At 39.9% G+C, this 23,248-nt stretch overlaps 1 protein-coding gene across 3 annotated transcripts in view; it reads right to left on the bottom strand.

Annotated features, from left to right (window-relative positions):
- The window catches only part of CHST9 (carbohydrate sulfotransferase 9), a 286,898-nt gene that overhangs the window by 140,695 nt on the left and 122,955 nt on the right, over positions 1-23,248 (bottom strand). For all 3 annotated transcript variants that reach the window (XM_061130830.1, XM_061130831.1, XM_061130832.1), the window contains one exon: positions 17,614-17,652. In XM_061130830.1, coding sequence (XP_060986813.1) covers positions 17,614-17,652 — 39 coding nt within the window. The remainder of the gene's footprint in view (positions 1-17,613; positions 17,653-23,248) is intronic.

The raw sequence follows: 23,248 nt of genomic DNA, 5'->3' as shown, positions 1-23,248 counted from the left end.
CAATATATGCTGGAAAGTGCGTGGAGAAAAGGAAAGCCTCTTACACTGTTACATTCCTACATGGGAATGTAAATTGGTACAATCACTATGGATAACAGTATGGAGGTTCCTTAAAAAATGAAGAATAAATCTATCATATGAGCCTGCAATCCCACTCGGGCATATATCTGGAGAAAACCATAATTCAAAAAGATACATGTGCCACAGTGTCATTGCAGCACTATTTCCAATAGCTATGGCAAGGAAGCAACCTAAATGTTCATTAATGGAGGAATGGATAAAAGAGATGTGGTACATATATACAATGGAATATTACTCAGCCATTAAAAAAGAACAAAATAATGCTACTTGCAGCAACATGGATGGGCCCAGAGACTGTCATATTGAGTGAAATAAGTCAGACAAAGAAAGGCAAATATCATATGATATCACTTATATGTGGAATCTAAACAATGGTACTAACGAACTTATTTACAAAAACAGATGTAGAAAACAAACTTATGGTTGTGCAGTGGGGAAAGGGTAAGGGAATAAATTGGGAGACAGTTCAGTCTCTCAGTTGTGTCCGACTCTTTGCAACCCCATGAACTGCAGCACGCCAGGCCTCCCGTCCATCACCAGTTCCCGGAGCTTTCTCAAACTCACATCCATCAAGTCAGTGATGCCATCCAATCATCTCATCCTCTGTCGTCCCCTTCTCCTCCTGCCTTCATTCTTTCCCAGCATCAGGGTCTTTTCCAATGAATCAGTTCTTCACATCAGGTGGCCAGAGTATTGAGTATTGGAGTTTCAGCTTCAGCATCAGTCCTTCCAATGAATATTCAGGATTGATTTCCTTTAGAATTGACTGGTTTCATCTCCTTGCAGTCCAAGGGACTCTCAAGAGTCTTCTCCAACACCACAGTTCAAAAGCAGAAAGCATCAATTCTTTGGCACTCAGTTTTCTTTATTGTCCAACTCTCACATCCATACATGACTACCGGAAAAACCATAGCTTTGACTAGACAGACCTTTGTTAGTAAAGTAATGTCTCTGCTTTTTAACATGCTGTCTAGGTTGGTCATAGCTTTTCTTCCAAGGAGCAAGTGTCTTTTAATTTCATGGCTGCAGTCACCATCTGCAGTGATTCTGAAGCCCAAGAAAATAAAATCTGTCACTGTTTCCATTGTTTCCCCACCTATTTGCAATGAAGTGATGGGACTGGATGCCATGATCTTAGTTTTCTGGATGCTGAGTTTTAAGCCAAATTGGGAAACTGGTATTGACAAAAACACACTAGTATATATAAAATAGGTAACACTAATAATAATGACCTACTATATAGCACAGGGAGCTCTTCTCAATATTTTGTAATGACCTATGGGAAAAGAATCTAAAAAAGATTGAATTTCTATATAACCAATACACTTTGCTATACAGCAGAAACTAACACAACATTGAAAATCAACTATACCATAACAAAAAAAAATAAATCAAAGCAGTGTACAACAGTTTTCTATTAAACACACTTTGTTGTTTTGGTGGGACTACATTTTTCCTTTTGTATCATGTGATCTATTAATTTTCATTGTATGCCTGGCAAATGTATAGTTTCTAACATCACATTCATTTTAATATTGATTACATGTTCAAATGATAATATTATTAAAATACTAAGTTAAATGACATATTTTTAAATTAACCTCATCTATTTCCTTTTACTCTTTAAAATGTGGCTATTCAAAAGTTTGAATTTATATCTATGGTTTGAATTATATTTCTAATGGATAGGGCTAATCTAGAAGAAAGCAAGAGAGAGGGAAGAAAACCAAATAAGCAAACAAATAACTGAGAAGCCTAGAGAATCTTACAAATCTAATAATTTTCTCTGCCTAAGTTAAAATCTTATAGGGTACTCTACGATCACAATGAACTGTGGAATATTCTGCAAGAGATGGGAATACTAGACCATCTTACCTGCCTCCTGAGAAATCTGTATGCAGGTCAAGAAGCAACAGTTAGAACTGGACATGGAACAACAGACTGGTTCCAAACTGGGAAAAGAGTACATCAAGGCTGCACACTGTCACTGCTTATTTAATTTATATGTAGAGTACATCATGTGAAATGCTGGGCTGGATGAAGCACAAGCTGGATTCAAGACTGCCAGGAGAAATATCAATAACCTCAGATATACAGCTGACACCACCCTTATGGCAGAAAGTGAAGAAGAACTAAAGACCCTTTTGATGAAAGTGAAAGAGGAGAGTGAAAAATAGGCTTAAAATTCAACATTCAGAAAACTAAGATCATGGCATCCGGTCCTATCATATCATGGCAAATAGATGGGGAAACAATGGAAACAGCAACAGACTTTATTTTAGGGGGCTCCAAAATCACTGCAGATGGTGACTGCAGCCATGAAATTAAAAGACGTTTGCTCCTTGGAAGAAAAGCTATAACCAACCTCGATAGCACATTAAAAAGCAGAAACATTACTCTGCCAAAAAAGGTCCATGTAGTCAAAGCTATAAAAGTTTTTTCAGTAGTCATGTATGGATGTGAGAGTTGGACCATAAAGAGAGCTGAATGCCAAATAATTGATGCTTTTGAACTGTGGTGTTTGAGAAGACTCTTGAGTGTCCCTTGGACAGAAAGGAGATCCAACCAGTCCATCCTAAAGGAAATCAGTCCTGAAGATTCATTGGAAGGACTGATTCTGAAGCTGAAACTTCAATACTCTGACCACGTGATGTGAAGAACTGACTCATTGGAAAAGACCCTGATGCAGGGAAAGATTGAGGGCAGGAGGAGAAGGGGACAATAGAGGATGAGATGGTTGGATGCAATCACTGACTTGATGGACATGAGTTTGAGAAAGATCCGGGAGTTGGTGAGGGACAGGGAAGCCTGGCGTGCTGCAGTCCATGGGGTCGCAAAGAGTCGGACATGACTGAGTGACTGAACTGAACTGAACCATATGATCCAACAATTTTATCTTTAGGTATATACTCAAAAGAAATGAAAATGTAGTCTTGAAGAGATATTTATACACTCATGTTCATAGTAGCATTATTCAGAATAGCCAAAAGGTGGAAGCAACCCAAGTGCCTATTGATGGATGAATGGATAAACAAAATTCATTATACACATTGAATAGTATTCAGCCTTAAAGGCAAGAAAACCCTGACATATCCTGCAGCATAGATGTACCTTGAAGATATTATGCTAAGTGAAATAAACCAGTTGCAAAAAGACACTGTATAATTCCATTTATATGAGGCACCTAGAGTGAGCAAATTCATAGAGATAGAATGTAGAATCTTCTGGGATGTAAGATTTAGTGAGTTTCTAGGTATTGTGACTCATTGGAAAAGACCCCGATGCTAGGAAAGACTGAAGGCAAAAGAAGAAGGGAGTAGCAGAGGATGAGACAGTGAGATAGCATCATCAATTCCATGGACATGAATTTGAGCAAACTCTGGAAGATAGTGGAGGACAGAGGAGCCTGGTGAGCTGCAGTCCATGGGGTTGCAGAGAGTCAGACTCGACTGAGCCATTAACACTTTCACTTCATTAATAACTCCATGGTGAAGATGTATAAGCAAATGCAGGTCAGCAAAGATAGACAGATTCAAGAGACAGTCTGTGAGGACTCAAACAAGATAAAGATGTTGGAACAAACACCATGGGCCGTGGTCAGGATCATCATTTATAAATGGTTCAAATGAAAGCCAAGATACTGATGATCACATGGAACAAGATTTAATTCTTTTTTCTGGAATCAGTCATGTAGTAATTCATGGCCCTTCATTAGCTCCTCAGTATAAATGAGTTGATCAGATTACTTAGCTGTTTCTAAAAGAGTCCCCCGGGCTCTGGTTCTCCCCAACATCTACCTCCCTTCCCGGTTCTCTTTACTTCAAACCAGGCTTTGCCTCTCTCAGAGTCCCGGCAATAGCCACTCAAGTCATAACCTCACTTCTGGGGTGAGCCGTCTGCAGGCGTTTCTTGTTTCCTTAGAGTCTCCTGGCTTCTCTCCTGCCCTTCAAATCTTCTTATCAGGGAATTTTCAGTGAGATAGTAGGACAATTTATACGATTGATTACTGTATTACTCAGCTCAAATGACTATGTTCCCTGTAGGTGGTTTTCAGTGACAGAGCATACAAGTATATCACTCACAGCTGATTAAAATGTTTGTGATCATTTCTATGAAAAAAAAAAAAAAAAAAAGTTGGCATCTGTTCTTTTGGTTAGAAATACAAGTTCATTGTTTTCTCTGTGGGAAAATCAGGTATGACTTAAGACTCCTTTAACAAGAAACCCTCAGGATCACCTATACTCTATTGCTGTGGGCATGTTTAATCCTCTGCCAGTATGAGTGCCAGTTTTAACTAATCAAAATATGCACGGACCTAGAATGCTCGGGAATGGAGCAAATCGGGTCAGATGAAAGTGTAATTACTATTATACTGACTAATAGACACACCTCGGATGCCCTTTGACACAACTTCCACAATAAATTCAAACTAGCATGAGTCTAATTTTATTGAGAATGGCTTTGGCTTATACTGCCTTAATAAGCTCTATCATATAACTCCTGAAAGTCTATTTTTACTTGAGTCTCTTTCCATTTTAATTGGCAATTCCCCGTGGGCTTTCCTACAGAATGTTTAAGATGAAAGAGCGAATTAATTTTTGGCTAACAAAATTACAAAACTTTTCTTCATTTCCTCTTCTGGATGAAAGGAACACTTAGGTTGTTCAAGAATCAGCCCAGATGAAAATTCTTCTTCCGTTCTACAATGAGCCACGCTGCTTCATTTTGATGCAGCTAAAGAGGATATTTCTCCCCCGTCACCTAAAGAAACCACGTTTCCAGTCTCAATTGTATGCAAATAAATCTTGCTCTGTGCACCATAATAGCAATCCAAAATAAATCCACAGAGGGAATTTCAGAGAGAGGTTTTTATACCTGCACTTTGACCATGAAGGGTGATGCAATTTCTCCCATATTAGCTATTTATCATTTCAGATTTGTCTAATTTGCATACACATTCTGTTTTAAATGTAGTGTTATAAAAAAGAAATTTAGGGGTTTTCAAAATAAAGCAGCACAGCTGTTTTGTTATTCATTCTCTATCATAAATTCAACTAGCTAGAAAGTGAAGCCTGTTTTAAACTCTTCAGGTTTCCTTTTAATGAATAGCCTGTGTGTCCGTCTTCCATTTTCTGGATGGAAAAATACATTTAAGATACTTTATTTCACTTGATGATAAATATTGTTCTGAAACCATAAACCCAGGGAAGGTTGGTTATTTTTTAAAATAGCTTTCATTAACATAGTTCAGGAAGCCAGTGCTTCAGGAAAGTTGTTTAAAAAGGTGATCCAGAGATGGATCACCTGGGAGGATAAAGCAGAAGACTGGTAGTTTAGAATTAGAAGACAGATAAATATGAGACATCCTTGATACCAACTTGGGCTGTTCGGGCAGCGAACGTGAGAAATGAATACCTTGTTTATTTTTTCATCAAAGCCCTGGGCCTGTATCAGGCTGGATGTGGATCACCGTTCTGGGTTAAAGTCTCAACTCTTGCTTGTGAGTTAACCAAGTGACCTTGGGCAAGTCATGTATGCTGGGCAGTAGGAAATGCTGGGCCTTTGCTGTCAGTAAGACAGAGACCCAGGACTGTGCTTGTCAGAGTTTAGCAGCTGATTCTCCAGGAATAAGCAAACGAATCAACCAACCCTGGTTTGCCAGTTTCCATGGTGTAAATGCTTCTACCGTGGCCAACTGAAGCTATCTACATGATCTCCCTGAGCACAGAGTGGGAAAAAGATATGTACAAACCAGTTCTCTCCGGGTATGTACCCATATAACTCAAGCTGCTTCTAGCAATCCACTGTTTGGAGGCCATTTCTGGCTCCACCAGTTAACACATGGGGTTAAAGGCAAGTTATGTAATTTCTCTACATCTTGGTTTTCTCATTTTTTAAATGTTGATCATAAACAGAGTTTACAGGGCCATTTTGAGGGTAAAGTAAAAGGCAGTGAGTGCAGAGCCTGAACTAGAAGGTCTCAGTAAACATGGATTCCCTGCCATATAACTTCATGATTCTGTCTCTCCCCCTGCTCCTTTGTGAAGGCAAATTCTTCAAAAGAACAAGTATTTGTTCTCGTTTGTTCTCTACTCCCTCACTCAACCCATTGCTACCTGGATTTCACTAACAGAACTCCTGAAAAGTAATTTCTTTGTGGTAACCAGGAGATTTTTTTCTCCCAAATCCAATGAACATTTTCCAAGTGCTTACTTTATTTAACTGCTCTGTGGCATTTCACATGCTTGACCAATTTCTTCTGTCTTTCTCCTTCTCTTGGATTCAGAGATAGAGGATCCTGTTGATTCTCACAAGACAACACTGACAGATCTTTCTTAGGCTCTAGCCTCTGGCTTCTTTCACTGTGTTCTTTGCTCACGTTAGGGATTTACCAAGGACTCGCTCCTACATCATCTCTTCTTACACCCTTGTTTCCCTTTGGGCAGCTTGTTCATAACCAGGGCTTCAACTCTCATCCAGGTACTGACGGCTTGAAAGGCAAGCCTATGTCTCAGACCTCTCTCTGGAGTTCCGGTCTTGGAATGCCTGCTGCTTATTTAGCATTCTTGACATTTCTGCCTTCATATCTCATAGATCACACTACAATCAACAAAGATATAACTCAATTTATCATTTTCCCCACCAGACCTGTCCCTCCTCCTGTGTTCCCCACACAGGATGCATTATTCATCTTAATTCTCAGGCTGGAAACCTAGGAGTCATCTTCCTCTATCTCCCATATCCAACCAAACAGGCCAATTCTATCTTGTAAATGTATCTGCATTCATTTCCTTAGATCCCTCGCTAATGACACTGTCTTAGTCAAGACCCCACAGACCTTCATCCTTCCATTCTTATAATTAAAGTGATACACTTCCTGATTTCACTGTCTCCAGTCAATTCTCCTTCTAATCCAGACTTCCTCTGGAGGATTTTTATAAAATGCAAATAGACTATGTAATGCCTTGCCCTTCATCAGCTCCCCATTCCTGCTGCATAAAGTCCAAACTCCATGGAAGGGCAAAATGGCCCTTGTTTTCTCTATCTCAGGCTTACTTTTCTGACCACATTGCTTGCCTTTGTCTATTACTGTACTGCATCCAGTCTTATTTAACCACAAATCTTCCCTCAAGAGGCCATCCTTCTTCTTGTCTTTGTCTCCCTGGAAAGCCAGCCCTTTCCCCTTTTCCACCTAGTGAATTCCAATTATTTCTTTAAATACCAGCTCAAATCTCCCCTGTTCCATGAACCCTTCTTTGAAATCCTCATAACACCTAGTATGTGATTCTCTAAAAGGCAAGCTTCATACTGGATTTGGAGAAGGAAATGGCAACCCACTCCAGTATTCTTGCCTGGGAAATCCCAGGGACAGAGGAGCCTGGAGGGCTGCAGTCCATAGGGTCGCACAGAGTTGGACACGACTGAAGCGACTTAGCATGCATGCATGCATTGGAGAAGGAAATGGCAACCCAGTCCAGTGTTCTTGCCTGGAGAATCCCAGGGACAGAGGAGCCTGGTGGGCTGCCGTCTATGGGGTCGCACAGAGTCAGACAGGACTGAAGTGACTTAGCAGCAGCAGCAGCATACTGGATTATAATCATCTCTATGCACCTGTTTTTCTCACTCAGCTCAAAGTGAATGAATTGAAACACTAATGCTATATCTTATTCACCACTGCATCCCCCATATCAAGCACAAAGCCTGGACTGCAAAAATGTTTAGCAAATTGAATGTCTCAACTTATAAACACTTCCCCAGATTTATTCTCTGGCCCCTTTGTGGTGCCAAATGAGATGGAATCAAGATATCAGTTTTGTTTTGTTTTTTTTTAAATTGAGATCTAATTGACATTACAACTCAAAGATTCAATATTTGTATATATAGCAAAATGATTACCACAATAAGTCTAGTTAACATTTGTCACTGCACATAGTTTTTTTTTTCTTTTTTCCTTGTGATGAGAACTTTTAGATCTACTCCCTTGTTTTGTTGTTGTGGTGGTTGTTTTGCTGTTTAGTCGCTAAGTCATGTCTGACTCTTTGCTACCCCATGGACATAGACTGCCAGGCTCCTCCATTCATGGGATTTCCCAGGCAAGAATACTAGAGTGGGTTGTCATTTCCTCCTCCAGGGGATCTTCCCGACCCAGGGATCAAACCTACAGCATTCTTTACCCATGAGCATTCTTTACCACTGAGATACCAGGGAAGCCCTCTACTCTCTTAGCAAACTTCAAATATGCAATATAGTATTATTAAATGATGAGAGCTTTGGTAAACTCTGAACAAGTTAGGATGATATGCATTTTCAACCTTGATTCTAACCAGAATACTGATTCTCAAAGTGAGAATAAAACATGTAGAATATTATAAAATATTAAAATCCAAGAAATGTAGACTTTTCAAGAGTGACAGTTCACTTAAAAACATATTTGTCGCAACATAATCTGGCTGATAACTCCATATGTTTAATGTTGGTCACCAATAATTAAGACAATGGCAAATTAGGTCTCCTCATGCTTATTTTTGAGAGTTTCTTGATAGTGTATAAGAAGTATGACAAAAAGCACTACAAAAATAGTAACAGCGCACGAAAAATCATGCTAAATATGCATCCAATTGAAAATTTGCATTCAATAGCTGAGTACCCTGTAAGAAAGTGAACATGCTATTCCCACACAGAAGGATTTATTCAGTATCTAACATTTTTAAAATTTGAATGACTGCATGTACAATGAATGTTTAAAAGTTTTAAAAATGAGATGCTATTGCTGTTTTAGAACATTTCAAAGAAGTGAAAAGCCCAGTTGAAGAGTAAGTAGCAAGAACTGAGCTTGCAAAGCAGATGTTCTACCATTTGCTGAATTTCCAATAATAAGCTTCACCTTTGAGTTGAGAGAAAAATAACACTGTTCTTTACCAGTAACTTTTCACAAATTATGCAAAGGAAAAAATATATATTCTTAAATTTTTGGGATGCTCTAATGTCATAAGTGTGACTGGTGATGGAAGTAAAGTCTGATGCTATAAAGAGCAATATTGCATAGGAACCTAGCATGTTAGGTCCATGAATCAAGGTAAATTAGAAGTGGTCAAACAGAAGATGGCAAGAGTGAACATTGACATTTTAGGAATCAGTGAACTAAAATGGACTGGAATGGGCGAATTTAATTCAGATGACCATTATATCTACTATTGTGGGTAAGAATCCCTTAGAAGAAATTAAGTAGGCCTCATAGTCAACAAAAGAGTCCAAAATGCAGTACTTGGGTGCAATCTCAAAAATGACACACTGATCTCTGTTCATTTCCAAGGCAAACCATTCAGTATCACAGTGATCCAATGCCCCATCCAGTAATGCTGAAGCTGAAATTGAATGGTTCTATGAAGACCTACAAGACCTGCTAGAACTAACACGAGATAAAGATGTCCTTTTCATCATAGGGAACTGGAATGCAAAAGTAGGAAGTCAAGAGCTACCTGCAGTAACAGGTGAATTTGGCCTTGGAGTACAAAACAAAGCAGGTCAAAGGTTAACAGAGTTTTGCCAAGAGAACGCACTGGTCACAGCAAACACCCTCTTCCAACCGAAATCAGATTGATTATATTCTTTGCAGCCAAAGATGGAGAAGCTCTCTACAGTCAGCAAAAGCAAGACCAGGAGCTGACTGTGGCTCAGATCATGAACTCCTTATTGCAAAATTAAGACTTAAATAGAAGAAAGTAGGGAAAAACACTAGACCATTCAGGTATGACCTAAATCAAATTGCTTACAATTATACAGTAGAAGTGACAAATAGATCCAAGGGACTAGATCTTATAGACCGAGAGCCTGAAAATCTATGGATGGAGGTTCGTGACATTGTACAGGAGGCAGTGATCAAGACCATCCCCAAGAAAAAGAAATGCAAAAAGGCAAAATGGTTGTCTGAGGAGGACTTGCAAATAGCTGGGAAAAGAAAAGAAGCTAAAGGCAAAGGAGAAAAGGAAAGATACACCCATTTGAATGCAGAGTTCCAAAGAATGGCAAGGAGAGATAAGAGAGCCTTCCTCATTGATCAATGCAAAGACAGAGGAAAACAACAGAATGGGAAAGACTAGAGAACTCTTCAAGAAAATCAGAGATAGCAAGGGAACATTTCATGCAAAGAAGGGCCCAATAAAGGACAGAAATGGCATGGACCTAACAGAAGCAGAAGATATTAAGAAGAGGTGGCAAGAATACACAGAAGAACTATACAAAAAATATCTTCATGACCCAGATAACCACGATGGTGTGATCACTCAACTAGAGTCAGACATCCTGGAAAGTGAAGTCAAATGGGCTTTAGGAAGCATCACTACGAACAAAGCTAGTGGAGGTGATGGAATTCCAGTTGAGCTATTTCAAATCCTAAAAGATGTTGCTGTGAAAGTGCTGCACTCAATATGCCAGCAATTTTGGAAAACTCAGCAGTGGCCACAGGACTGGAAAAGGTCAGTTTTCATTCCAGTCCCAAAGAAGGGCAATGCCAAAGAATGTTTAAACTACTGCACAATTGCACTCATCTTACATGCCAGCAAAGTAATGCTCAAAATTCTCCAAGCCAAGTTTCAACAGTATGTGAACCGTGAACTTCCAGATGTTCAAGTTGGATTTAGAAAAGACAGAGGAACCAGAGATCAAATTGCCAACATTCATTGGATCATCAAAAAAGCAAGAGAGTTCCAGAAAAATATCTACTTTTGTTTTATTGACTACACCAAAGCCTTTATCTGTATGGATCACAACAAACTGTGGGGAATTCTTCAAGAGATGGGAATACCAGACCACCTGACCTGCCTCCTGAGAAATCTGTATGCAGGTCAAGAAGCAACAGTTAGAACTGGACATGGAACAACAGATTGGTTCCAAATCGGAAAAGGATTATGTCAAGGCTGTATGGTACAGAATCCACCTGCCAGTGTAGGAGGCATGGGTTTGATCCCTGGGTTGAGAAGACACCCCGGAGAAGGAAATGGCACCCTCTCTAGTATTCTTGCTTGGGAAATTTCATAGACAGAGAGGGCTGGTGACTATAGTCCATGGGGTCACAAAGAATCAGACACAACTCAGCAACTTAGCAACAATATCATCTTAAATGAAAAGAATGCAAAGTCATTTTGAAACACTCATTATCATCCCTACTGATAACTCCATTCTCTGGTCCATTAGGACTATTCTTTACTTAATACTTAGTTGAATTTGAAAGTGTTCTCCTTTTTGGAAAAACTGGAATAATATCTATTTAACAGATGGTGTCTCTTGATAGTCTAGCTTAGTAAGCCTTCTAATATCTCTTTTTCTAAATAATAGTTTATGAAGCACTTTTCTCTGCAAGAATTCTTTGTATTTTTGTTGCTGCTTTTTAAAAAACAAGAATTCCTAACCTCAAAAGGGATTTTTTTCTCCTAAGAGAAAAGTAACTTCACATTCCATCGAGTTTTTATGTAGAAATCTATGGAATATAGCTGGTTATTTTTTTCTATTTTTTTGGTCAGGACAAATAGGTAATTGTTGATCTTGGGAACTTGCCTCCTGACATTTTTCTATTTGCCATTTCATGTCCATATATTTTTAATATTCTTTACCAACCCAAACAGCCAAATTTAGCTTTGATGTTGCTGGCCACATTTTATGAATTTGACATGGGTTTCCAAATTCAATGTCAAGATGCATATGCTTTGAATTATCTTTTGAAAATGGCTAAGCTTACCATAGCTTTTGAAAAATGATATCAGGTTATCCACACTCTCTTGTGACTCATTCCTGGCTTATCAAAAAGAGCACCATACTTGAAACTACAGCCAGGATTGCAATCAGGATACAAACAACTTTCTCCCAAAAGAAGCTAAATGGACTATAGAATAATTTTATTTCACTGTCTTTACTAAACAACTCAGTCTAAACTAACAAGCTTTGGAACATGATTCATTCAGTTATATAATGAAATATGAGCCATTTAGGAATTTTTTTAGTGTTGATCCATATGCAGATTGTGGAGCTATTTTAATAAAGAACTGATGGTAAGTAGAACAGACACAAAATTGAGAACCTTAGGAATGATCCAACCAACTCTTCAGGAATTTCTTATCAACATCTCTTACATACAGCAGAAATTAATACAGCATCATAAAGCAATTATACTCCAATAATAAAATTTAAAAAAACTATTATAAAAAAAAAAAAACCCTTGCAGGTGATGGCCCAACTTCTGTAAAGTATTACTCACATAAGTTCATTCTTCCCAGTCCTGGAGAAGTTCCCTTGTTAGGAAGTTATTTCTTTTTTCTGAGTAAAAACATACCTCTGTAACTTCCATCTTAGTGCAAGATTCTTTAAAAAAAGAATTAACCAATGTTACTCGCTCAGCAGGGCTTCCCTGGTGGCTTAGTGGTAAAGAATCCAGCTGCAGTGCAGGAGACGACCTGCAGTGCATGTGACACAGACTGGATCCCTGGGCCAGGAAGATGCCCTGGAGGAGGAAATAGCAACCCACTCTAGTATTCTTCCCTGGTGGCTCAGAGGTTAAAGCATCTACCTGCAATAGGGGAGACCCAGGTTCGATCCCTGGGTCGGGAAGATTCCCTGGAGAAGGAAATGGCAACCCACTCCAGTATTCTCGCCTGGAGAATCCCATGGATGGAGTAGCCTGGTAGGCTATAGTCAATGGGGCCCCAAAGAGTTTGACACGACTGAGCGACTTCTCTTTCACTTTCTTTCTTTCTAGTATTCTTGCCTTGGAAACCCCACTGACAGAGGAGCCTGGTGAGCTATAGTCCAAGGGGTTGAGGAGTCAGACAACTTAGCGACTAAACCACTACCATTACCAGTCACTCAAAAACTGAGGGTCCTTTGTCTGTTTCTTCATTTGCTATTATTTTCTCCCAATCTGAGGGCTGTCTTTTCACCTTACTTATAGTTTCCTTTGTAGTGCAAAAGCTTTTAAGTTTCATTAGGTCCCATTTGTTTAGTTTTGCTTTTATTTCCAATATTCTGGGAGGTGGGTCATAGAGGATCTTGCTTTGATTTATGTCGGAGAGTGTTTTGCCTATGTTCTCCTCTAGGAGTTTTATAGTTTCTGGTCTTACATTTAGATCTTTAATCCATTTTGAGTTTATTTTTGTGTATGGTGTTAGAAAGTGTTCTAGTTTCATTCTTTTACAAGTGGTTGACCAGTTTTCCCTCGAATAGCTTATACAGAGTGAAGTAAGCCAGAAAGATAAAGAACATTACAGCATACTGACACATGTATATGGAATTTAGAAAGGTGATAACGATAACCCTATATGCAGAACAGAAAAAGAGACACAGAAATACAGAACAGACTTTTGAACTTTGTGGGAGAATGTGAGGGTGGGATATTTCAAAAGAACAGCATGTATACTATCTATGGTGAAACAGATCACCAGCCCAGGTGGGATGCACGAGACAAGTGCTCCGGCCTGGTGCACTGGGAAGACCCAGAGGAATCGGGTGGAGAGGGAGGTGGGAGGGGGGATCGGGATTGGGAATACATGTAAATCCATGGCTGATTCATATCAATGTATGACAAAACCCACTGGAAAAAAAAAAAAACATAAAAAAAAAAAAAAACAAAACTGAGGGTCCTGCACCTTATCTTCGACAAAGGAGGCAAGGATATACAATGGAAAAAAGACAACCTCTTTAACAGTGGTGCTGGGAAAACTGGTCAACCACTTGTAAAAGAATGAAACTAGAACACTTTCTAACACCATACACAAAAATAAACTCAAAATGGATTAAAGATCTAAATGTAAGACCAGAAACTATAAAACTCCTAGAGGAGAACATAGGCAAAACACTCTCCGACATAAATCACAGCAGGATCCTCTATGACCCACATCCCAGAATATTAGAAACAAAAGCAAAAATAAACAAATGGGACCTAATTAAACTTAAAAGCTTTTGCACGACAAAGGAAACTATAAGCAAGGTGAAAAGAGAGCCCTCAGATTGGGGGAAAATAATAGCAAACGAAGCAACAGACAAAGGATTAATCTCAAAAATATACAAGCAACTCCTGAAGCTCAACTCCAGAAAAATAAATGACCCAATCAAAAAATGGGCCAAAGAACTAAACAGACATTTCTCCAAAGAAGACATACAGATGGCTAACAAACACATGAAAAGATGCTCAACATCACTCATTATCAGAGAAATGCAAATCAAAACCACAATGAGGTACCATTACACGCCAGTCAGGATGGCTGCTATCCAAAAGTCTACAAGCAATAAATGCTGGAGAGGGTGTGGAGAAAAGGGAACCCTCTTACACTGTTGGTGGGAATGCAAACTAGTACAGCCGCTATGGAAAACAGTGTGGAGATTTCTTAAAAAACTGGAAATAGAACTGCCATATGACCCAGCAATACCACTTCAGGGCATACACACCAAGGAAACCAGATCTGAAAGAGACACGTGCACCCCAATGTTCATCGCAGCACTGTTTATAATAGCCAGGACATGGAAGCAACCTAGATGCCCATCAGCAGACGAATGGATAAGGAAGCTGTGGTACATATACACCATGGAATATTACTCAGCCATTAAAAAGAATTCATTTGAACCAGTTCTAATGAGATGGATGAAACTGGAGCCCATTATACAGTGAAGTAAGCCAGAAAGATAAAGACCATTACAGTATACTAACACATATATATGGAATTTAGAAAGATGGTAATGATAACCCTATATGCAAAACAGAAAAAGAGACACAGATGTACAGAACAGACTTTTGGACTCTGTGGGAGAAGGCGAGGGTGGGATGTTTCAAGAGAACAGCATCAAAACATGTATATTATCTAGGGTGAAACAGATCACCAGCCCAGGTTGGATGCATGAGACAAGTGCTCGGGCCTGGTGCACTGGGAAGACCCAGAGGGAGCAAGTAGAGAGGGAGGTGGGAGGGGGGATCGGGATGGGGAATACATGTAAATCCATGGCTAATTCAAGTCAATGTATGACAAAACCCACTACAATATTGTAAAGTAATTAGCCTCCAACTGATAAAAATAAATGAAAAAAAAAAAAAAGAAATGAAGAATTGAAGACCAAACAAAAACAAAAAAACTGAGGGTCCTGGAACTCCCTATTTTTCTCTACCATATTTATTCTTCTAAATTCTCTCTCCCACAGCTGGGAGATGGACCCACTATAAGCAAAAGGATGCTGTCTTGTGTTTAGATGCTCAGTCGTGTCCAACTCTCTTGACCCCATGGACTGCAGCCCACCAGGCTCCTCCGTCCATCGAATTCTCCAGACAAGAATACTAGAGTGGGTTGCCAAGCCCTCCTCCAGGGGATCTTCGCAACCCAGGGATTGAACCCAAGTCTCCCACATTACAGGCAGATTCTTTACCATCTGAGCCACCAAGGAAGCCCCAACCAAACGGGTATTGTCTAATTCAGCAGGCAGGACATAGAGTCTAAGCAGAATGAATGATAATGGATACAAAGAAATCCAGGCAGGAAGTAAGAAGCAGGGGTGCCCATGATGTTATTGGTATCTCAGGCACATGCTTTACAAAGATGCAGACATTCAGACTAGAACCACAAACTGAACATGGTTATACTTATGGCCCCACTGGCAATGGTTATGTCTCAGTGTTGAAAACTCAGTTTGTCTTTACAAATGCAGATTTCCTGAGGGCAGGATTTGGGTTCTTTGAAATGATGAGGAGCCAAAAAACTTTCCCCAATTATTTGAGCTCTGTGGGTCAGTTATCCTTGACTTCACTTTCTCATAGAAAGTTTCTTCCGTCTTCTCATAGAAACAGAACATAACTGACAAGCTGCGGATCAGTTGAGACAAGTTAGCTCCATTAATGAAGGGGGTTTCCTCAGAACCCTGATGATCAGTGTTTGCCTTGAAAAGATTTTCCAATTGTTGAAAATTATTTTACTAACCAAGAATGCTAACACTTTATTGAAGTGATTGTACTTTGATTTGAAAAGAAAGCTTAGGAGGGTGGCACTCTGGGAAGAAGAAGGAATGAAGAAATCTGAGTTCTTTTCTTGTCTCTGTTGCTAGTTCTGTGTCCCCTTGGTCACACAGCATATGAGACTCCACAAGCATACAGGGGACTTAAAGAGGCATCTGGTTTAACACGTTGCCCAATTTAGCTTTCATCTCAACAATAAAGTTTCTTTAAGCCCATACCTACAGGATCATAGCAACAGCGGTTCAGAAACAGTATAAACAATTTTCCCCCAAGGAGCAATAATGGAGGTGATCACATCTGTGAGGACACCAGACACTTTCTTGACTTCACTTTTTTTTTGGCATTCATGATAAGGTTTTAAAAGAGCCACAGGGAGAATGCAAACAATAACATTTAAGAGGGAAATCGTGTCTGAGATGAACACTAACATTGGGAAGGAGAAAAGAGATAGGGGCATAGACTACTTTAACATTTTTGGTTTTGGATTAACACAAATTTTGGCTTTCTGTTGACTCCATTGTTTGCAAACATGCATAACATTAACACATCATTACCAGATCAAAAGAAAAAAAAAAAAGGAAGCTGAAAGAAGACAGTATTTGGGAGTAACATGTTGGTGAATACTTAGCAAGGGAGGTGGGAATTCCCTGGTGGTCCAGAGCTTAGGACTCCATGCTTTCACTGTAGCGTGCATGGGTTAGACTCCCGGTTAGGGAACTGAGATCCCGCATATGGCAAGATGTGGCCAAAAAACAACAAATAAAAAACACTCAATTAAAAAAATAAAATAATGGTTAAAAAGTCTTAGGATGGGTGGTGGGCATAGGTATATATGCCAAATTAGAATTCTCTGTGAATACTGACAATTTTAGGGCACTGGGAACTGGAAGATTACCCTTATGCAAATATTTACTTGGCAAATGAAACCTTATCTTACCTTCCATGACTTTAAACCAAAAGCCAAGTGATGAAAACATGGAAATGTCAAAATGTATTTCTGTATCAGACAGCAAATATTGGCCCCTACTATGTGCAACGGCATTGTGTCAAAGCACCATTCACTTCTTCATATATATTAGGATTTAGAAGTGGAGAAATCTTAAAATTCCTCCAAAATGTAAAGACTCTTCTTGCCTAAGAAATTGACACCATCCTGAAAAATATCAACTACATAAATGACTTCAAGAAAAATAACTGAGGTTCACAGATATTTAGGGAAATGAAACAGCTGTCAACAATTACAACCTTCCCATTTTGAAGTTGGTGGTTGCAACCCTTACTTTAATAGGTAATCATGGAAAAATTGAATAACATGCCATCTCATTTTCATTTGAATAGAATGGTAGGATGAAAAGGACATGACTTATGTGAAAGTGAAAAAGCAAAATGTGTCCATTTATTTTCATTAATTCAAAGTCAATCAAGTCTAGATTTATAAACTATTACATTTTTAAAGTGAGTTTTTGAATACTATAATGCAAATCAGGTTTTTTCTCAGGGTGGGAGTAAAAACATGACATAAAGCTAAGGCCAATCAGACAATATCTTACCTGGAGTTGCTCTTTGTTCTCTTCTCTTTTCTACTCTCCCTGCAATAAGAAATGGCAGATCAGTTGCAATATGCAGCCATGAGAAAATGATGTAACTAAGACAGAAGCCCAGTTTATCACAATTTCCAGTCACTAGGTCAGCCATGTTCAACATTTTTCCCAAGATGACTGGGCACAGAGAAAAGGGCTGAACAATACTTTCAAATCAATTTACAAAAGTCAAAAATTAATGAATATGCATTAAATATGCTGCTGGGTTTAAAAAATCTTGTTAGAGCCATTTACTCTACAGTAAAATTAAGGGTGCAAACCCCACCCATAGAACAAATCCCCATGTTCCATGTGGGGGTAAACAAGTAACTAAGATAATACCATGCCCTCTTATGACCTACTTGGGAAGATAAAGGACAAACAATATAACATGAAACAAGATGCGCCCTCAAAGAGTATGTGCATGCATGCATGTGTGCTCAGTTATGTCTGACACTTTGTGATGCTGTGGACTGTAGCCCACCAGGCTCCTCTGTCCATGGTATAAATGTTTAAAATATTAGAGGGTGAAATGATTAGCTTTAAGAAGTAAAGGGGTGCTCATGAAGTTATGGAGAAAACGGTATTTGATGTGAACCTTGAAGACATATGTCATTTGGGGAATTTTAAATGAGGAAAGGATTGACTCTTGACCAAAGAAATAGTATGGGTTGTGTGCATGCATGCATGCTACATCACTTCAGTCGTGTTTGACTCTGCGATCCCATGGACTGTAGCCGTCCGGGTTCCTCTGTCTATGGGATTCTCCAGGCAAGAATACTGGAGTGGGTTGCCATGCCTTCCTCCAGGGAACCTTCCTACCCAGGCACTGAACATGTGTTTCTTACATCTCCTATACTGGCAAAGTGAAAGTGAAGTCACTCAGTCATGTCTGACTTTTTGCGACCCTATGGACTGTAGCCCACCAGGCTCCTCCATCCATGGGATTTTCCAGGCAAGAATACTAGTGTGGGTTGCCATTTCCTTCTCCAGGGGATCTTCCTGACCTAGGGATCAAAACAGGGTTTCCCGTATTGCAGGCGGACTCTTTATTGTCTGAAATCCCATTAGCAGGCAGGTCCTTTACCACTAGTGGCACCTGGGAAGCCCTATGGGTTTTGTAGGACAAGGCTACTTGAGCAAGAAGGCTCACCTTTAGGGCTTGCCTTAAGAACTCAAATGAAAAGAGTTTTGTATAGGAGGAGGGCTATCTGAGAAGTTGGGCAAGAGGTAATAGGCTGAGTATGTCAACGGGAACAAAGAGGAGGGAAGTGATGGGTGCAAAGAGGAGATGTCAGGAAGGCAGAGCTCATAGGGCCCAGGGGTTTACAAACTGTGAAGTGCAAGGGAAAAGGAAAGGTCAAAATGAATGGCTATCTAGGTGTCTCTGGGTGTGGTGATGCAATTCAGGGAAACGGTAAACATGATCAGGACATGGGAATGATGAGTTCAGTTTCAGGCTTAATGAGTTTGAAGTGCTATGGGGACTTGGTGTTTGGGAGGGCAATTGGAATTGAAATTACAGACGCAGAAAATGTCCATCTTAAGAAGGTGGCTGGAGCTGAAAGGGGAAATAGAAATACACAGGCAGACAGAACAGAGGGCCAGACTGAAAACAGGGACCAAGAAAGCAAAAAACGCGATTTGTGCTTCGTGACGGAGGATGAGGAGAAGACAGAGGAAGCAGAGCTTGAGACCAACTGAACAGAGTCAGGTACCACAAACAAAGTTTTAGGAAGTATGGAGTGGGGCTGCCAACAGCATCCGACGTGGCTGAGTTCACGAGGTTGTTGTTAAGACTGTGAGAGAGAAGTTTTAGCAGAGAGAGGGTGGGGAACACGGTAGGCCGTGAAGGTCTGCAGAGTAGTGGGTGATGAGGAAGATGAGGCTGAGGAGGAAATGACTTGTCCATGATACTTGCCAAACATGAGTGAGATGGGGTGATAATTTGAGCAGGAGTTAAGTCAGGTTTCTGGGATACCTTAACATGTTTATAAGCTTAGATCAGAAGCTTTGCACCAGGGCAATGGTGTATGTAAACGCCCCTGTTGAGCCTTGATTCTGTGACGTCTACCCCTCTAGCCGTCACTTTCTTGTCAGCTATTAACTTTTCACAGATAGAGCTGGTTACTGAGAGGTTATGGAAGCTGCATGTAAACTTCCTATAAGGCCTTTAAACTATAAGGTGGAAAACACACAAGTCTTCCCTTGTGTAGCTGCCCAAAGGGGAGAATTTATTTAACTGGCATCCTGATTAATTTCATGTTCTATTCATTTGAGTGATTTCCAGAGGATTTGTTTGATGCAATTTGTTTCAATGATTCAAACAGAATAATGGCATGAATAGCACGTTTAAAGGTTTCATTCATTACCAAGTGTGATGGGGTATCGCCTCATTCAAGATTTTTATTGGGCAAGCCACTATGTATTTTAGATTATAAATTTTTGTATACTAGGGGCCTCAAACATTTTCATGAATTTTTTAAAAAATGTTATTCAAGTCCTGAATTATTAAAAAAATAATAAAAAAAAGACATTAAAAACTATTCTCTTTGGAGAGTCTTTAACTTGTATGAGTCATAAATCCTGAAAGCTCACAATGAATGTACTGAAGGTAAATAATGGGTAGACAGTCTCGAAGATGATCCCAATGATCTTCTTCCCTCCTCCAGGCATTTGTATCCTTGTGTTGTCTGCTCCCACACTGAATCGGATTGACTTGTATAACTAGTAGGATTTTGTAGAAATAATGTGATTTCCAAGGCTGGGCCTCAAAAAACATTATGGCTTCTGTTTTGTTCTCTCTCAGATTACTTCCTGGGAAAGAAACCAGATAATATGTTAAGAGGACACCCTTCCTAAGGAGAGACCCATGTGGCAGAAAACTGAGGCCTCCTGTCAATATTCAATGTCGAATTGAGACCTCCTGCCAATAGCCAATGAGGAACTGAGGACTCCAGAACAGTCAATGTGCAATTGAGGCCTCTAGTTAATAGCCAATGAAGAATTAAGGCCTCCGGAATGGCCAATGAGCAACTGAGGCTTCCTGTTAGCAGCCATTGAGAAACTGAGGCCTTCTGCCAGCAGTCTTCATCAACTTGCCAGGCTAATGAGCAGCCCCTTCTGCAGCCCCAGTCAAACCTTCACATGGCTGCAGCTCAGAAGGACGCCTTGACTATAACTTTATGGGAGACCCTGACCCAGAACCACCCAATCAGCCACTCCAGAGTTCCCCACAGAAACTGTGACATGATAGACGTCTGCTGCTGTTCTCCACTGCTAAGTTTTGGGTAAATTGTCATCCAGTAATACACAACTAATACTTACAGGATAATTTTGTTATGAAAGTTTGGGTTAATTTATCACTTAATAGAATATGCATGTGTGTGTGTATTAGTCACTCTGTTGTGTCTGACTCTTTGCGACCCCATGGACTGTAGCCCACCAGGCTCCTCTGTCCATGGAATTCTCCATGCAAGAATACTGGAGTGGGTTGCCATTTCCTTCTCCAGGGGATCTTCCTGACCCAGGAATTGAACCTGGGTCTCCTGCATTGCAGGCAGACTCTTTACTGACTGAGCCACAGGGAATATGCATTCAAGGATGTTAAGTATTTCAGATTAATCAGTCTCCCTGCCTTTCTCATCTGTAAAGTGGAGATCAGTGCCTGCTTATCTGGAATGTTGTGAGGATTAAGTAATTTCATATGCAGAGCCAGCAGGAAATGGAGGATACATACAAAATACTGGCGTTCAAGGTTTCAGAAGGGAGGCTGGAAGGCATTATTGATAACGATTTTTCACTGAGATCTCAAACAGTTCTCTGCCCTTATGTCATATGAAAGGGCTCTGTAAACTGTGGAGTGCTATATAAATGTTATGTATTAGTTTTATTATGGTATTAGTTCTGATATAGGAAACAGATTTCTGTTCTTAGTTACACATACACTAAACTTCAAATTAGAAAAATAAACACTGGATAAATAAGACAATCTTATATTTATTAAGAGACACAGAGATTACACCACTTAACGGTAGATAACCCTCCTACTCTGTATGGGTGATTTTATCTCTCAGTGTTCACCAACACTGGAAAGAGATGATGCCGAGACCTACGTCTTTAGCTCTAAAATCTACCTAGGTGTTAGGTCCACTGGAAATACCTATATCTGCATTTTCTACTTCACAAAACAAGTCCTTAATTTAAATCATTATATCCCCCTCCAAAACTGCTTATCTTTAGTGCTATCCTGCTCAGGCAACCGGACATAAAACCTAAGACTCATCAGCTCCTGCCATTCACTCAACCTCAGACCATTCCGTTCTCTCTACAGGGCCTTTCAGAGCTGACCTCTCCTTTCTCACTGCCACTGACCTGGTTCATCAACTTGATAATTCTTCCTGGGGTTATTTTCGATAGGCTACCAACTGATTTCATCAGTTTTATAGATGGTTTTTCCATCCTTGTGGTCTAATCCCTGTTAAAGATTAAAATACACATTCCCTCATGTGAAACTGATGACCCTGGAAGACTTGGTCATGACCTATCTTCTGCTACAATCCCTGAAACATCCAAAGAACACTGACCAATTATGCCAGGAATTGGGCTTCCCCCTCCAACTCCCTGTGCATGATGCTTCTACTTCCTGGAATATCCTATAATGTCCTTCCTGCCCGTCAAAACTCTATTCATCCTTCAGAGCTTAGCTCAGATGCAGGTCCTTCTGTGATGTCTCTGGCTTTGTGTCACCCCCCATCCAACTTCCCATTCCCTGCGGAATTAATTGCCCTTCTTTCTATGCTCCTTTAGCCTTTGGCTTCCCTCATAGCTCAGTTGGTAAATAAACAGCCAGCAGTGCAGGAGACCCCGGTTCAGTCCCCGTGTTGGGAAGATCCCCTGCAGAAGGGAAAGGCTACCCACTCCAGTAATTGGGCCTGGAAAATCCCATGGACTGTATGCAGTTGGGGTTGCAAAGAGTTGGACACGACTGAGCGACTTTCACTTTAGCCTTTTATTTGTTCCTTTGCTATAGCACTAACTCCAGTGTTTGGTTTATAATCAGTTGCATGTTTATTTCCTAACTTGATTGTTTTCCTTTAGGACAAGAGGTATATCCTGTGCCTCTGTCTGTGTCCTCATGCCTCACAGTGCCTGGAACACAGATGCTTGGGATTAAGTGGACATAAAGTCGTGTAATATCCCAACCCTCCTTAAATGCTAAAGAACACAAAATCAATTTTAGTGCTGCTAACACTGAGGGCAAGTACAACCAAGAGCAGAGCTTTTACCAAGTATTTACATCACAACTGATAACCTAGTAAACTATTACATTGGAAAAGTGGGTGATGAATTAAGAGAGGCTTTCAGAATAATGAACATGCATTTTGCCCTAGTTGTGCTTTACTGTACCAGAGATTCTACTTGAAGAACAAAACATTAAAGTATGGTGCACATCTTACTTCTCTCTAAAACTGGATATAGGACTTCACCTGTGAGGAACCAAAATGGACGGTAATCTCATAAAAATGGAATTTGCAGGGTCTGACTTTTTTCTGAGAAAATATATTTAGTTGAACACTAAAATGTCACATCTCATGATGATTTA

The sequence above is a fragment of the Dama dama genome, chromosome 27, assembly GCF_033118175.1.
Source record: "Dama dama isolate Ldn47 chromosome 27, ASM3311817v1, whole genome shotgun sequence".
Taxonomy (NCBI): Eukaryota; Metazoa; Chordata; class Mammalia; order Artiodactyla; family Cervidae; genus Dama; species Dama dama.
The sequence above is the reverse complement of the archived record's forward strand: the minus strand, read 5'-3'. Positions and strand labels throughout refer to the sequence as shown.